This window comes from Podarcis bocagei, assembly GCF_964188305.1.
Source record: "Podarcis bocagei genome assembly, chromosome: 3".
Lineage (NCBI taxonomy): Eukaryota > Metazoa > Chordata > Lepidosauria > Squamata > Lacertidae > Podarcis > Podarcis bocagei.
Genome location: NC_138127.1, coordinates 20125446 through 20142254, shown reverse-complemented (window position 1 = coordinate 20142254; position 16809 = coordinate 20125446). Strand labels below are relative to the sequence as shown.

The following is a 16809-nucleotide window of genomic DNA, read 5'->3' as shown; positions in this document are numbered from 1 at the left end:
TGCCCTGGCATCATGCCCCACATATTTCTTTCTCACTGGTGTTTTCACCGTTGTAATGCCCTCCTGGCATGAACTGAGAATCAACAGCCCTTCACACACTAGTAAAAAACCGAATTGGCATGGGGCATCTTTAATTAGTGGTGATCCGTCCCCCTCATGTGATGTGCTGCGAGTTCAAATTACTTGAACCAGACCTCTGAGAAAAGGCAAGGAAGCACTGTCCTTGCAGTAAACCCCAATGGTAAATAACTCCCAGAGGGGCATCAGAACAAAAGAAGTGGAGACTTCACCATGAAAAAGCCTACTGTGTTCTGCCTTAAAATCCTTGACCTCCATTTCCCCTTCTGTTGGCAGCATAATGAATCGTCATGAGATTTTTGCAAAGTACAATTTTCCTTTTCTTTTCTGGTAAGTGAGCCGCAGCCTGTAAACAAGCAACTATTTATCCCCCCCCCAAAAAAAAAACATCCTTCGTCTCTGGATTGATGGCAGGCATAGAAGCAGAAGAAAGAGTAGCATGTAGCCCAGGAGAGTAGGAAACAAAGGGGAGAGGGGTCGCCAAGAGTAGTAACTATTCAGGAAGGAGATATGTCAAAGAATACCAGAGACACAAAAGGACCTTCGAGAGATAACAAGCAGTAAGAATACCAATCAAATTTTGCCAGCAACCCAAGGGCAGCAAACAGAACGAAATGTCCTCAGGGATGTGGAAGAACAAACCAAACTTAGGCTGTCCTAGGCTGATTAGGAAAAAAACAATCTCCCTGTATTTGAGCAAACAGTTCAATATTTAGCTTAGCTGGAATGACTCATGGCCCAAAATAATCATATGCCCAAGCATTTAAGAAAGCAGGAGTCATTATTATTTTTCAGATGAGTGGTGTAGCATGGGGGGGGTGGCATAAGGGCAGTTGCCCTGGGTGCAAAATTGCCTCAGTGCAGCTGTGAGCTTCCATTGCTGGGCTCTGCTGAAAATGGCTTCTCCATGTGAACCAGGAAGCCAGACAATGGAACGACTCGTCTTTTCTTAGCTCTGTGGCTGCAATCTCCTGGGTGATGACGTAGCGGTTGAATGTGGATGCGTACTCCAACCATTTCCCTCCCTCCAACCCACCCACCCCCTATGCGCTTCCCTGGGCACTGGCAATCCATGCTACGCCACTGTTTCAGATTCCACAGCAGTATTCGGATGAAGCAGTTTTACTCAGCCATGTTGAGGGCACCATAGTTCCATATGGGGCTGCTATAGATGAACTCCACCAGCACACATGAGGATCTCCTTTTACGTCAACTTCCCATTCCCGACAAGCCATATATGGGAAGCAGGTACCATGAATGAAGTCTGATGGTTTTGCATCCCAAACAGACCTGGTGTTAGGCGCTCTGTGCTTTGTCAGCATATGTTTGTGGATGAAAATTAATGCATGTGTTCATTCACACATATATCTGGCCTTACAGCTTTTAATTTTTTTAAAAAAAGGTGTTTTCCTTTTGGCTGAGAGAGGAAGGGAAAGCATCCACAGTCAATCAGCATACAGAAGTTGCTTTGTTGCTTAGTGGCCTGACAATGCAAGGATAAAGTAAAAGGCCATTTAAAACAATAGGTCCATGAAGAACATGGGCACGACCTTCGCACTCGCAGTTTGTAGGATCCAATAACTGCCAGAGCTGATTGATACTGGATAATACACAAACCTGCTAAATCATGGATTTCAGATAACTACTGGCTCCCGAGAGATGGAAACTGCAATCAGAATCAAAATGAGGTGGACATTTTGGATTGGATCTGGCAGAAGGAGTCTTCCTTTGATGGAAGCTCTTCCATCAAATAAAAGCAGCTTTTGGATCTAATCTAGTATTTGACAGCATATAAAACAGTGTTTAGGAGGTGCAAATTAACTAGTGTGTGAATGAATAGCAAATCTGGGTTAGCTTGTTGATGGTAACAGGAGTGACTTGAATTAGATCTTATGAGACTGAAGTATTTTCTTAATATTGTTAACATAGTCGTTATGCTTCCTCTCCTAGTTAAGGTTGTTATGGCTCAAATGTCAACAGATCCTTTCTTCATCCAGTGGCTGCAAAGGTCATGGCTTTCTCCATAGCAACAAAATATTCCAGCCCCACTTCTAGAGCACAGCAGAAGCCAACCTAGCACTGTGGAAAATCTCCATTAAAAGAGAGAGAGAAATCAGCCTAGGAATATGAAAAAAGGCATTATGTAAACCTAAAAACAAAATCAAATAGACTGTGCATGTTGAAAGTGACTCTTTCTGTATAAAACAAGTGAGCAAGCTAGGCATAGTTAGCAAATACCGATGTTACATGCAAATAATTTCAAAAGCAATGAAATGGAATTGCATGGGGAGGGCAAAGCTCAGTACTAGCTTGGCTGTTACATGTTGTGTTTGCACACGCAGTTCAGAGAACTGCAAGAACTACGACTACATTTGTTATTTGTAACACTACAGTGGTACCTCGGTTTTCGAACAGCTTAGTTCTCCAACTACTTGGAAGCCGAACACTTCAAACTCAGAAATGAGTGTTCCGGTTTTCAAACTGTTTTGGGAAGCCGAACATGCTCCAATTTGAGTGCACACTTCCATTTTGAACGAGCGGCTTGGCCCCAACAGTGACTGCCGCTGCTTCCTTCCTTTCCCTTCCCTTCCTTTCCCTCTGCTGGGAAGCGCCTCTTTCCTCGGTACAAAGGCTCCTCGGAATGTAAGGGACTCCAGAGTCGGGAGACTTGGAAGTTGGCGACTCTCCCTCCGCGTGCAGAGAGGTCGTGTTGGGGAGGAGAGTGTGTGGTGGGGGAACTGTGCTGGGCAGGTTGACCTTCCCGCGCCCCCCCCCGGTCCCAAGCCCGACCCCAAGCGAGGTCCAGGCGAGGCAGCGCAGGCGCCCCATTCCCGAGCGGGGGATCGGGGCGCTCGCACGGCATGCAGGCTCCAGCCCACCCGGCTCAGCATCCAGCGGCTAGGAGCGCAGCCGAGAGCAGCCACCGCCGCCTCCTCTCCGCGCTCCGGTGCTGCTGCCGCGTCCCGGTGCCGCCGTACCAGGGACGCGCAGGCAGCATCGCCCCGACCGGCTCACAGCTGCCGCCTTGTCATGCTGCCCAAAGTGCAAACAGAAGTCCTGGGACTCGGCCGGGCGAATGGGGAGCCGGGGCAGATGCCGGAAAACATGCGGCGGCGGGGGGCGGGGGAGAGATGGCTTGGGTGGGAGGCAGAAAACTTTTGCCTCCCTTTCCTTAACTTAAACGCCCGCCCCCCTTAAACGCCCATCTCGTGCATCCAGTTAGCCACCTCCTTCCCCCTCCCACACCCCATGCGCGCTCCTCTTCCCTCCAGTTTGAGTGTTTCCACCACCCCCCCCCATTTAAACTCTCCCCTCCCGTCTCGTCCCTCCAATGGCAATGGGTAGATCACTGCAGTTTTTGATACTGGGTAGTAGATTGCAGCCTAGTTTGTTGCTTTCATTTTATGGGTCAATGGTCTCATTAGATAGTAAAATTCAAGTTGAATAGCTGTTTTAGGAGTTGTTTTTAATTGTCTGTAATGGATTAATCCATTTTGCATTACTTTCTATGGGAAAGCGTACCTTGGTTTTGGAATGGACTTCCGGGATGGATTAAGTTTGAGAACCAAGGTAATAGTGCCATAACTGAATGCATTCCCTAGATGGCAGCATAGGACAATAATTTCTATGAGTAAAAGCACCGATTAAACTGTGTAGCTGTTCTCCCTATACTTATAAACAGACACTTGGGCTGTATGCATGCAATGCATTTAAATCACCTTGCTTCCCTCAAAAGAATCCTGGGAATTGTAGTTTGTTCAGAGTTCTGGAAATTGTAGCTTGGTGAGGAGTAAACAATAGTTCCTGGGACTCTTTTGGGGGAAGAAGCCATGTGCTCTAAGCGTGCTTCATAGGTATGGTGTGTACACAGTCTTTAGGAAAGTACTGCTTATTATACCATTCAGCACGTGAGCAAAAAAATAACCTGGCTAGAGATGTTTAACAAAACAGGTAACTTCAGAAGAGCCCTGCTGAATCTGGCCAAGGGCCTATCTAGTCAGGCATCCTGCTTCCCACCGTGACCAACCATGTACCCATGGGAAGCTCATAAGATGGACTTGAGGGTAAATAGCCCTCCTCTGCTGTTATTCTCTAGTCATGCTGTTTTGATCCTCAAGGTAGCATACAGCTATTCTCACCCATAGCCATTTAAGCCTTACCCTATGAATTTTTCTTGCCAACAAAGGTCCGTATAGTAAAAGCTACGGTTTTCCCAATAGTGATGTATGGAAGTGAAAGCTGGACCATAAAGAAGGTTGATAACCGAAGAATTGATGCTTTTGAATTATGGTGCTGGAGGAGACTCTTGAGAGTCCCATGGACTGCAAGAGGATCAAATGCATCCATTCTTAAGGAAATTAGCCCTGAGTGCTCACTGGAAGGACAGAGCCTGAAGCTGAGGCTCCAATACTTTGGCCACCTCATGAGAAGAGAAGACTCCCTGGAAAAGACCCTGATGTTGGGAAAGATGGAGGGCACAAGGAGAAGGGGACGACAGAGGACGAGATGGTTGGATAGTGTTCTCGAAGCTACCAGCATGAGTTTGACCAAACTGCGGGAGGCAGTGGAAGACAGAAGTGCCTGGCGTGCTCTGGTCCATGGGGTCACGAAGAGTCGGACACGACTAAATGACTAAACAACAACAACAACAACATGAATTTTACCTTTTAAAGCCTTCTAAATTGCTGGCGTTCACCACATTGTGGCAGTGAAATTCCACATTTTAACTATTGCATCACGGGAAGAAGTAAATGCTTTTGTTCTGTCCCAAATCTCTCATCATTCAGCTTCATTGGATAACCCCAGATCTAAGCATTATGACAATGAAAGGTCCGGCATCATAAGCCTGTAATTGGTAGGATTACTTATAAGGGACTTCATCAAAAGCTTTTTGAAAGTTCAAATGGGGCTGGTCCTACCATGAGGCAGAGTGAGGCAGCTGCCTCAGGCAGAAAATTCTGAGAAGTGGGAAGTGGCTAGAAAAGTATGCTATGTTTTCTGCTTTGCAGCGCCTAAGCTCTCTTGCTGCCCTAGCACAGCCAGAGCACCAATGAGGCAACCTGTGTCAGGTGGCATGCTCCTTGCACCCCACCAGGGTATAGGCCCAGGTGTGGGGTGGGTGGGGTGGGAAAAGTGTCAGTAACACATCTTGCCTCAAGCACCTAAAGCGCCGAGCCCAAATAAACAATATCTGTTGGATCACCCCTATCCATGTGCTTTTTATACTTTCAAAGAACTCTAAAATGTTACTGAAATAGTACTTACCCTTGTGGAAGCCATTTTGATTATTCAGCAAGATTTCTATAAGCTTAGTAATTTTATCTTTAAGAAACCTTTCCTGCAACAGACACTAAGCTAACTTACCTACAATTCCCTAGATGCCTTTTTTAAAAACTAGTGCTACATTGATGGCTCTCTGGACTTTTTGTTCAGAGGCCAATCTTAGCGACGAGGTTTGTGTTCTTGTCAAAAAACTAGCAATTTCACATTTGAGCTCTTTAAGAACTCTCAGGTGGATACCATCTGAGGCCAGAGATTTGTTGATTTTTAATTTGTCAATGAGGCCTAGAACTTTGCCTCTTGTTGCACTATTTCTAATTTCTTCAGAGTTCCTGTTGAAGGTAAAGGGACCCCTGACCATTAGGTCCAGTCGTGGCCGACTCTGGGGTTGCAGCGCTCATCTCGCTTTATTGGCCGAAGGAGCCGGCATACAGCTTCAGGGTCATGTGGCCAGCATGACTAAGCCGCTTCTGGCGAACCAGAGCAGCGCACGGAAACGCCGTTTACCTTCCCGCCGGAGCGGTACCTATTTATCTACTTGCACTCTGACGTGCTTTCAAACTGCTAGGTTGGCAGCAGCAGGGACCGAGCAATGGGAGCTCACCCCATCACGGGGATTTGAACCACCGACCTTCTGATCGGCAAGTCCTAGGCTCTGTGGTTTAACCCACAGCACCACCCGCATCTCCCCTGTTGAAGGTAGCTCAGGTTTAATTGTTATGTGCACTGAGGTCAGTGGGGCTACTCTTGAGTAAATATATAGAGGGTATAAGGCAGGTTGTTACCTGTAATAGTTTTGCCTTGCAGTTTGATTTGCCATACCAAACAACAAACCTTACTGTGCTCCATTCACACTGATTGCTATTATTTTGTTTTACAATTTCTACTAAGCCATGTAAGGTGCCACATATTTGAAGAAACCGGGAGAGATAGTACTCAGTTCTGCTTTGCTCAGCTAATATTTCGACAACTGAAATGAAATAAACCATAGGGACCTATTTGCCAGGTTTCTGAAATGCCATAAATACTGTGTATCTCATAGGAGCATGCCCTTAGGAAGAACGGAATCCCTTTCTCCTGCAAATAATATAGAAAACACTGAACAAATACCTTTCTGTTGTTAAAATAAAAAAATTCCTTCCAGTAGCACCTTAAAGACCAACTAAGTTAGTTCTTGGTATGAGCTTTCGTGTGCATGCACACTTCTTCAGATACACAAGTGTGCATGCACACGAAAGCTCATACCAAGAACTAACTTAGTTGGTCTTTAAGGTGCTACTGGAAGGAATTTTTTTATTTTGACTATGGCAGACCAACACGGCTACCTATCTACTTTCTGTTGTTGCTATAGTGATTCTGTTTGCTAAGAGCAAACTATATTTTTACTCTCGAGTACAGGGAGAAAACATGTAAACTTTGAATTCAATATAAATCAGCACTGTATATTGGGAATATGCAAAAGGATGCCACGCAGGGCTCTTGCTTACACAAATTACACACCATACTGGAGTAAAGCAGGGGAACAACAAAACCCATCAGCCCTAACCATTGGCCATGCTGGCTGGGGCTGATGGGGCTTGAAATCCAGTAACCTTTGGAGGGCCACACGTTCCCTCATCCCTGGTGTAACGCATGACTCTAAGAAGCATTGCACTTAACAGGGATCTGACTAAAGGCACATTATGCTTTTGCTGAGAACCTTTTCCTATAGATTTGCACTAAATTAATGGCAATGGCAAGAGACATTTTGAAGTAAGATAACATGGTTTCACAGAAGGTGAAGGAACTCTAAATGGTGTCTGGAATACTTTCAGAACTGCCCGTTACAAACGGAAAGGCAAGCAAACACAAGGGGCTAGTGCGAGACACCCCTAGATAACAAGGCAACAAATTATGTGCAGTTATAGCTTGACAGGGCACTCAGCCTGTGCACAAAGATAAACTCAGTACAGTGGTACCTCGCAAGACGAATGCCTCGCAAGACGAAAGAGTTTTCCGTTTTTTGAGTCGTTCCGCAAGACGAATTTCCCTATGGGCTTGCTTCGCAAGACGAAACGTCTTGCAAGTTCTTGCAAGTTTGTTTCCTTTTTCTTAAAGCCGCTAAGCCGTTAATAGCCGTGCTTCGCAAGACGAAAAAACCGCAAGACGAAGAGACTCGCGGAACGGATTCTTTTCGTCTTGCGAGGCACCACTGTATAGAGTAACTACCAGGGTAGTCAAACCAGGGAGCAGGGTTCAAGTCCTCACTCAGCCATGAAGCTCACTAGATAACTCCACATAACCTAACTCTCAGGGATGTTGCGAGGATAAAATTAGGCGGACTTATGTATAAAGTCCTTGGAGAAAGGCAAGTTACAATGGAACAAATAAGTAAAATAAATTGCAGTAGGACAGGAAGCAAGTATCAAGAGTATTTGGGATTCATGCAGAGAAGGCTACTAAGGAGCATCTTCCAAGCTGTTCCTTGGCCTTGCAGTCAGCAGCATTGCCAGACTCAGCAGCCTGCTAGAAACGTGTTGTTTGGGTTTTGTGTTGAGCTTTTTGAAGTGTTAATGAGCACAACTTTTCAGACTCTGCTGATCCTGGGATCAGGCTGCCAATCATACTGTCTACAGTATAGTGATGAAAACATATAGAATCAAGTACAGGTATGCAGATCCCAGAGTCAGCTGATGTTTTCGACTGCATTGTTATTTGTTGATAGAAAAGAATCTTTTGACTTCTAACACAATCTGGTCATCGGGCTGCATGGGAAGAGGTGACTCGTTCTCATTCAGCTCTGCTGCTAATGCTTCCTGGCAGTTATATAGATGCTGCTCTCCATTCTTAGTAACTTGAACAAAGTTGCATGCTCTTCCCCATTAGACAAATGACAGACAGAGCTGGAAAGCCAGTGTTATTAAAAGCTGGAATTGAAAGAAGCTGTGGGGCTGCTAATTTGAAATGGGAGGGATGTTTAACCCCATATATTTCCTCAATCTTAAAACCATTGCCTGAAGACTGCTAATATGGCTATCTTGTACGTTGTGTAGTTTTGTCCCTGCTGTATAACTTCAGTAATCTTGGGGAGGAGGGGGAGCCTGGTGGTCACAAGTTGTCAAGAGCATCTCTAGTAATGAAGCTGAACACAAAGAACACTGGGAACACAAAGAAGCCATGTGGGACTTGTGGAGAGCATGAAAAGAATTGCCTAGAGAGGTGGTGGTGGGGCATCCATGACAACAGCGGCAGATAGGATGGGGAGGCAATGTTAAGACTAGTGAACTGGGCTGTGTTCTATGGCACCTAGCAGAAAACATAATGAGTGCAAGAGGGAAAGAGGAATGTATTTCAGCAACAGAACTTGCAAAGACAACATGGCCCCATGACTTTAATTGGTCCAGGGGGATTTACACTTTTAAAGTCTTCTTAGGTTTAGCAAGATGGTGGGATCTTTGTATTTGGTTGTTTTTATCGCATGCTCCATTATTTTGAAAAGGGGGCAAAAGGAGGGTGTTCCTTAAAAATCTACCGCAGTGCATCAAATCTCTTGCAACATTCGCAAGATACACACTTTGTGGTACAACAAAAAGAAAAGCATTGCTATGACTAATGTTTACAGTCAATGGCATTTTTTTATTATTAGATTGCCATGATTAGTGTTTCCTGTGCCTGGCCTCAGAGCATTCTGCCAGCTAACGCTCCTTTCGATTTGTTAAAAAGGGTAGAGAAAAATTAAGTTCATAAATGCAAAAGTTGTTTTCAAGAGAGGGCTGGCATCCCTTTATATTCAGATGAAACCCTGATGACTGGTACCCACCAACAACACATAAAGATTTATGGGGAAATTGGCTGTATTAGTAATCTTCTGGGGGAGTGGGAAAATCAAATTGTTTTGATAAAGTTATGCTTATATCCTGTTTCTTGAAAATAAAAATATTTTTGTTTTTAAAAAACACAGTGGGCTGGATCCAGATTGAGTCATGCTTTGAAGAAGCCCATGAGATCACTAGTCATGACAAACTTAAAGCCCATTGATTTCACTCTCCCACCAATTTCAATCAATTTAAACATGACTCAATCTGGATCCAACCCAGTGTGTTCACTAGCCACTGATCTGGATATTGCTTTCAGGCAGAGATTGCTCACAGGGAGATGATTCATTCTCCTGAATCCAACTAATTAAGTAACATAGTGTGGGAACACATCTTTTGAATTGTTCCTATTCTGGGCATTATCAGCATGGATTCAGAAAAGTGAATGGTTTTGTGTATGGTTCCAGCTTGTGTACCCTCCAAATCGACCAAAAGATAGCAGAACCATCTTTAATTTTTATTCATTCTTCCCTTTTCTAACTTCACCCTGATCCAGTAAGGGACTTTCCTGCATGGAAGCTGCTTTCTGCACCCAGCAAGTGTCCATCTGTCTTGTAATGCTCATCTGCCCTTCATTTAACAGGCTAGATGTAATCACATCTGGGGCACCAGATGCTGCATGGAACTAGCTGCCCTTAGGCTGCTCTATTCAATGTAATTTACCCAATAGCCTATTTGGAACATGGTATTCCCTTCTCTTAAACTGAAATCAAAGTTCACCATTTAGGAACCCTGCTCTGTAATTATTTAGGGGTGAGTGGGTAGAGGGATCTTGACTAGTTTGCAGAAGGGGCAGGTGAATGCATTCCACTTTAAAAACTGCCTTTTTAACGATGATAATTTTATGTATGGCTTTTTCACTCAACCACCTGGGTACATAGTGGCTGTACAGAAGTCAGTGTGCGCCAGCAGTTGTCTCAGGGCAAAGCAGTTGCATGCATAGAACCACCACCACATACAGCAGCTTTCAAGCATTTCCAGTTTCATACTAAAGCCAGATCCTGTCAGTGGTGGTGACAGGTACACAAAACTAGCTTAGCATGGGCTTGTAAGAGAGACAGAGAGCAAGCAAATGTGTTGATTGCAAAAAAACAACCACCCTCACTTCAGATTTGTATTCAACATGAAGTTTTAGATTTATGATGAAGTATTGCCCTACATATCACTAGTGCTAAAGTAAAGATCTGTCGCCATCTACTAGAGAGATGAGATTACTTCCTTGTTTGTTTTCTTTTGCAGCCCTAACCATAAGCGATGCATCTTTCAGTAGCAACAAATCTTCTTGGATGTCATTTGACTCCTTCAGCATCCGACGCAAGGTTCATATTGAGTTGCAATTCCAAGCCCTTTCAGCAAACGGCATCCTCTTCTACACTGCTCAACACCTGAGCCCACGGTCAGGTAAGGAGAGGGTCTGCATTATACTGTTTTATTATATGGACAAGGGAAAATAACCAATGCAGACATACGTAGGTTCGTTAGAGTGTCTCGTGTTTCAGCATCGGTTGATCAGATCAAGCTAATCCTTAAAAAAAAAAAAGTTATGTAGTGTCTTGGACTGAGTAAAATGGCTGCATTGCGCTCTTGACAAAAAATGCACTTCGATTAGCTGGATGGTGTTTCACAGGCAGTGCAGCACTGAGGTTTAGGAAAACCCATTGCTCTTCCACTGTAAGTTTTAAGTGGAATTTTGGTTGACCTCCCACACTTTGTAGGTATAACAGTCGCCCCCCCCCCCCCCGTTTTTGTGAGGTGCATCTATGTTCCAATCACTCAGTTGGCATAATACAGCTATGCAGAGAGCATTTGTCCCTTCTCCTTTCACACCCCTGGTAGCTTTAACTCTGAAGCCACTGCTTTGTTTTCTGAAGTTGTTTCTTCAAAGCCATAAGGGAAGGCAGCAGTCAAAACTGGCAAGCTGTGTGTCAGTTTTGCCTCACTCCCTCCTGTAGCAACCACAGCTTTTGTTAATTCACTCTCCTCTCCCTCACACCCTCTCTCCAGATTTTGAAGCTGCTGCTTCAATTACTGTTTCCTCCTTCTCTAAGCTCACAGCCATTTTAATGCTAGGATGGGAGGCTTTTGGAGCTGTGTTTTGTTTTGAAGTAGCACGTCTCTTAAAAAGAAATATATACTTGCACTGAAATCCAGCAATTTAAACAATAACACTCGGAGTGCACTCAGTATGTGCATGTTTGGACAGATTACCTGGTTGGGGGAACTGCCTTGCAAAACTCAGAGAAGTGCAAATTTCAAATGACACTTGTGCTTTGGTTATCTTATTGTGTAGAGGGTGGGAAACAGAATATTTGCTTAATCATGAGCCCTTCCCCCAACCCACCTGCCCCACACCTGGCATCATATATGACATCTCGTGTGCGGCAGGTAAAGACGTGGCCCAGGTCCCACTGGATAGCCCTGTCTGTTTGCAAGCCCTGTCAATCAGCTCCATACAAAGGCCTGCACATCTTTCTGTCTTGCATGCACACTCTTTGAAAAATGGGAAAGGATACTAGCAGAGATTATGCCCAAGATTGTGATCTTAGGTGTAGTTACTTGTAACTAAGTGCAACTTAACACATTGGAGCTTACCTCCAATTGTATTAAAACAAGGGTATGTTGATAAAGGGACGCGGGTGGTGCTGTGGGTTAAACCACAGAGCCTAGGACTTGCCGATCAGAAGGTCGGCGGTTCGAATCCCTGTAACGGGCTGAGCTCCCGTTGCTCGGTCCCAGCTCCGGCCAACCTAGCAGTTTGAAAGCACGCCAAAGTGCAAGTAGATAAATAGGAACCGCTCCGGCAGGAAGGTAAACGGCATTTCCGTGTGCTGCTCTGGGTCGCCAGAAGCGGCTTAGTCATGCTGGCCACATGACCCGGAAGCTGTACACTGGCTCCCTCAGCCCATAGAGCGAGATGAGCGCCGCAACCCCAGAGTCGGTCACGACTGGACCTAATGGTCAGGGGTCCCTTTACCTTTACTATGTTGATAAAAGGATGCAAAAGAGCAGTTTCTTAGAACCATTTACCTACTGCCACAAGCATTCAATTCAATCACACCTTTCAGTCACACCTCTAAGTAATGACTCTCTGTCAGTGGAGTACTCTGCTTAACTTACAGCATTCATATTACCTATTTGAACCACACTGTCATGGAAGGGGGGCGTCACTGAGGACTGAGTCTTGCATCTGCTTGTTAGCCTTGCAATGAGCCTGTCAAAGCAGACTCAGAGTGCAGGGAGGTCCTGGAGTATTCTCCTAGCAGCCGCCAAAAGAAATGAAAGGGGTTTCTGTTGCTTAAGTTTGCAAAGCACGTTATGTAAAGCTTTTCCTTTAGCCAGTGTTACATAAGCCTCAACAATCCCTTTTGCCAGTTATGAAAACCTTAACAAACATTGCTCACGCCTAACAGCCAATTGGCACTGGATTTTCACATTGCTAGGTCATAGTAATACCTTTACCTTTACCTAATAGTCAATTCGCTACAAAGATTAAAAAACCACACCAATTTTGAACTGAAGTAATGCATTCTGTTTAAATTTATGTATTTCATTGACCAAAAGAGAGATACCATAGCCTCCCTTGCCATTTTACAAAAACTATCCACCTCCAAAAAAAAACACCCTACTGGATTCTAAAAGAACTGGTGCCCTGTTGGGCAAGGTGGTCAAGTAGGGGTACAGAATGTGTTCATGCTGAGTGTGCCATCCCAACCTTCCCACTTTTGAGGTCCAAAGGGAGCTTCCAAGCCTGTTTGGATGAACCCATTTTCTTGCCTCCATGCAATCAGAAATCCTGATAAGGCAGATAAGCCTTGATCAGATGGAGACTTCCAATCGCATTCCCCTGTGCAACCCCTGTAACCACCTTCACAAACTCGCATTGAATGCTTGTAGCTCATCTTCATATTTTCTACTACACCTTCTCAACCTTTCACACACCAAGCCGAATGCAGCCTCTTAGCCAGGCATGGTGCAACAACAGGGTTTTGCTAAATCTGTTCTTGCTCTCTTCCCTTGAACTGCAAAACAAGGTGGTTGTTGAGCACCTGCCAAAATGGTGTGCATGGCTGGCAGGCTGCATTTGGCTTGGTGAGTCACAAGTTGTGCAATGAAGGCCTGTTCTGCAGAGTGTCAAGGCTGCTGTCTAGTAATGCTTAGCCAAAAATATGTGTTATCAGCTCATGGAATGTTGAAGCATCTTTCTTTTTCTTTCTCCATAGGCGATTTCCTAAGCATCTCCTTAGTAAACTGGTATGTACAGCTGCGCTACAACCTTGGTGACAGAACGGTAATTCTGCAGACTTTCCAAAATGTACACAGCACAAGCGGTACGTGGTACTTAATTAAAGCAGGAAGAGTTGGCAATGAAGGCTACCTCGACCTCAATGGCATCAATATAACCCGGGAAGCTAGTAGTGGCATGACTGCCTTAGATACACGCACAGACTTCTACGTAGGTGGAGTCTCTTCTTTAAATCTGGTTAATCCCATGGCCATCAAGAATGAACCCATCGGCTTTACAGGCTGCATTCGAGAGGTTCTTGTCAACGGCAGAGAGCTAAAACTGACTGAGAAAGGGGCTAAAGGTGGCGCCAACGTAGGTGATTGCGATGGAACTCCTTGTGGGTATACAGTGTGCAAAAATAATGGAGAATGCAAAGTTGAACCATCGGGTTTCTATTGCTTGTGCCCCAAGCATTGGACGGGGAAGACATGTGAGCAGTCTGCTTATTGTTCACATAGTAAATGTCTGCATGGAGGCATTTGTATACCTACCCCAGCTTTACTTTCATATACATGTGCATGTAGACTTGGCTGGTCAGGCCTCCGTTGTGAAAAAAAGATCTCATTTTTTACTGCAAAATTTACAGGCAATTCATACCTCAAATACATAGATTCCAACTATAAAAGAAGGGACCTCAGATTCACTAGGATATCTTTCAATTTCACCACTGAACACGAGGATGGTTTACTTGTATGGTTAGGGAAGGCTGAAAATGAAGATAATGATTTCCTTGCAGCTGGACTTGCTAGTGGAATGCTGAAAGTCATGGTAAACCTTGGAGAAAGCATTGCTGTCCCTCTTGTTCCGCAAAGCAAGTCTCTATGTTGCAAAAGATGGTATTTTGTCACCATTGCACAAAACAAGACACTCATCAAAGTGTACCTCGATGAGGAATTAGTTCTCTTTGAAGATCTAGACCCACAAAGAAAATATACTGCTCTCAATTATGGAGGGACTTGCTATTTTGGAGGATTTGGGCTCAATAGAAGAGTGAACACTGTCACCTTAGGGCTGTTCAATCAGGAGTTTGTTGGCAAAATTAAAGACGTCCTGTTTCAAGATTCTAAAAAGATCCTGCTGATTAAGGCAGAAGGCTATAATGTTTATAGTGGAGATAAGGATTAACTGCTGAATAAGAACCCTTTTATGTAAGTACAAAATATGAATTTTTACTTACAGTGCATGATGCATTATAGGAAAGCTTTCCTTCAGGCTCCTTGGCTCTTGGACTCCCTTCACAGTCCCCAGCTCCCTTGGTTGTCTCTGAGTGAGGTTTTAATCCTAGCCAAACTATTTTTCCTTCAGAAATGTTTAAATTCCCGAAGCAACTAATAGTTGAAAAAAGGCAATTCTTTTGTGTTAATTTAGGTGTTTCAAAACGATCATTTTATTTTCTATATCATAGGTAGCTTTTGTATATGAAATGAGACTACAGTGGTGCGTCGCAAGACGAAATTAATTCGTTCCGCAAGTTTTGCCGTCTAGCAAATTTTTCGTCTTGCGAAGCAAGCCCATAGGGAAATTCGTCTTGCGAGGCAAATCGCAAACGGAAAAACCTTTCGTCTAGCGAGTTTTTTGTCTTGCGAGGCATTCGTCTTGCGAGGTACCACTGTAATGTATATTCAATATAGAATTATATTAATTTTCTGTTAGCTTATTCTCATAGAACTTTGCCTCTAAGTTTTAAAGCATACAGTATTCAGAAAATAAATGCCAAATGAGATAGAAACACAGTGGTAAAAGTATTTTTTTAAATACCAAACGTGTTTACAGTTCCACTACAAAAGCCTACTGGGTACTTCCACCATTGCTGACAAGCAACATTTTCTTGACTGAATGTCTGTGTATAAAACACACAGCTTTTTTCCCCCAGCCAGAACTCCCCAGAAGTATGGGGAGAGACCTGACCAGCCTCAGCAAAGCCCCACTGTGCCTCCGACTCATGATGTCCGGGATCAGAGGCACAGGTGAACCTGCACTTTGCTGGAGCTCTTCAACCTCCTAGCTAACAGCCGACACACAGGAAAGCCGCACCTCAGCTGAGCAAGCCCCCCAACACTGCTCCAGCTCACCTAAGCCAGAGAGGGAGGGGGGAGCTTGTTAAGCTGCTCAGCTGAGGCACAGAAGCATCAGCTGAGCAGCCTCAACAATAGGTCTGGTTGCCATATCAATACATTGCCCCGGAATGGTATGAAGGCCAGAGCACGATGGTGCCATCACCCAGCGGTATATTGCGTGTGAAACTGCTGCCACTCCTCAGTCCCAATGCCCAGTGGAGCCATGGGGGTTTCACTTGCAATATACCACTGGGTGAAGCTGCCCATCTGTGCCTCAGCAGCCTTCACATGAGGCAGGAGGGGGCAGGCAGGTTGCCTCTCTGCCAGTAGGAAGAGGCAACCTGCCCACCCATGCAAAGGTAGCCTCGCGAACAGAGCTTGTCAGGCTCTGTTCACAGAGCTACCTCAGCCCCAACCTTCACATGGGTGGGCTGCCTCTCCCTCCAGGGAAAAAGAGGTGGCCTGCCCACTCCCCTACCTGGGCGGTGGCAGCTGAGGCAGCCCCACACACAAGAACCTGTCAGAGGTTGCCTCTGGCTTGCGAGGAGAACACACACCCTGAAGATGGGCTCTGGGGTGGGTCTCCTGGGGGAGGTGTGTTCCAGCACCTATTGGTTCAGGAAAAAAAGCACTGTATACTATAGCAAAGACACTGAAATGGTGTTGGGGTGGGGGGAGCAGATGATAACAGAAGTACTTGCATTTATGATTGCTAGAAAATACCATTCACATCTCATACCCGTGTAGCATCAGGCTGCTAAGCTGTTTGGAAATGTGCTCAACCATAATCTCTTTTGTCGTTAGCCACCATATTTCCTGATGTTAAAAATGGAAAACACAATCCAAACTGCCGCCTCCTGCCATGGGGCTTTGCAAAGAGGCAGAGCCTCCACAATCACAGCTTTTCTGATCGTGGCAGCTGCTGGGACCGTTGCAGTCACACAATGGCAATGAGTTCAGTCGCCAGCAGATCCCAGGTCAGCACAAGGCCACCACTCTCCCTGGGAATGCACTGTTTGGTGGCTTTCCTCTGGCTCCAGCCAGCAGACCTGCCAACCAGCCATAGAAGGGGGAGCCTGGCTGAGCCAAGGGGAAGGACACACCACCTAATCCAATTGCCCAACCCCAGCCCAGTGTCAAGTGGTCTGCCTCGTTTTCCTCAAGTGAAACATAAAAGTTTCAAAGAAAATGGTAAGGAACATTTTATGCTAATAGCAGCTTTGTCATGCTGACAAAGTTTGCCACATGTAGCAAA

At 45.1% G+C, this 16809-nt stretch overlaps 1 protein-coding gene across 8 annotated transcripts in view; it reads left to right on the top strand.

Moving 5' to 3' along the window:
• The window catches only part of EYS (eyes shut homolog), a 537363-nt gene extending 522451 nt beyond the window's left edge, over nt 1-14912 (top strand). For all 8 annotated transcript variants that reach the window (XM_081187035.1, XM_081187037.1, XM_081187041.1 and 5 more), the window contains 2 exons: nt 10452-10613; nt 13433-14912. In XM_081187035.1, the coding sequence (XP_081043161.1) occupies nt 10452-10613; nt 13433-14622 (1352 nt within the window). In that variant the 3' untranslated portion in view covers nt 14623-14912. The remainder of the gene's footprint in view (nt 1-10451; nt 10614-13432) is intronic.
• The last annotated feature ends 1897 nt before the right edge of the window (nt 14913-16809 follow it).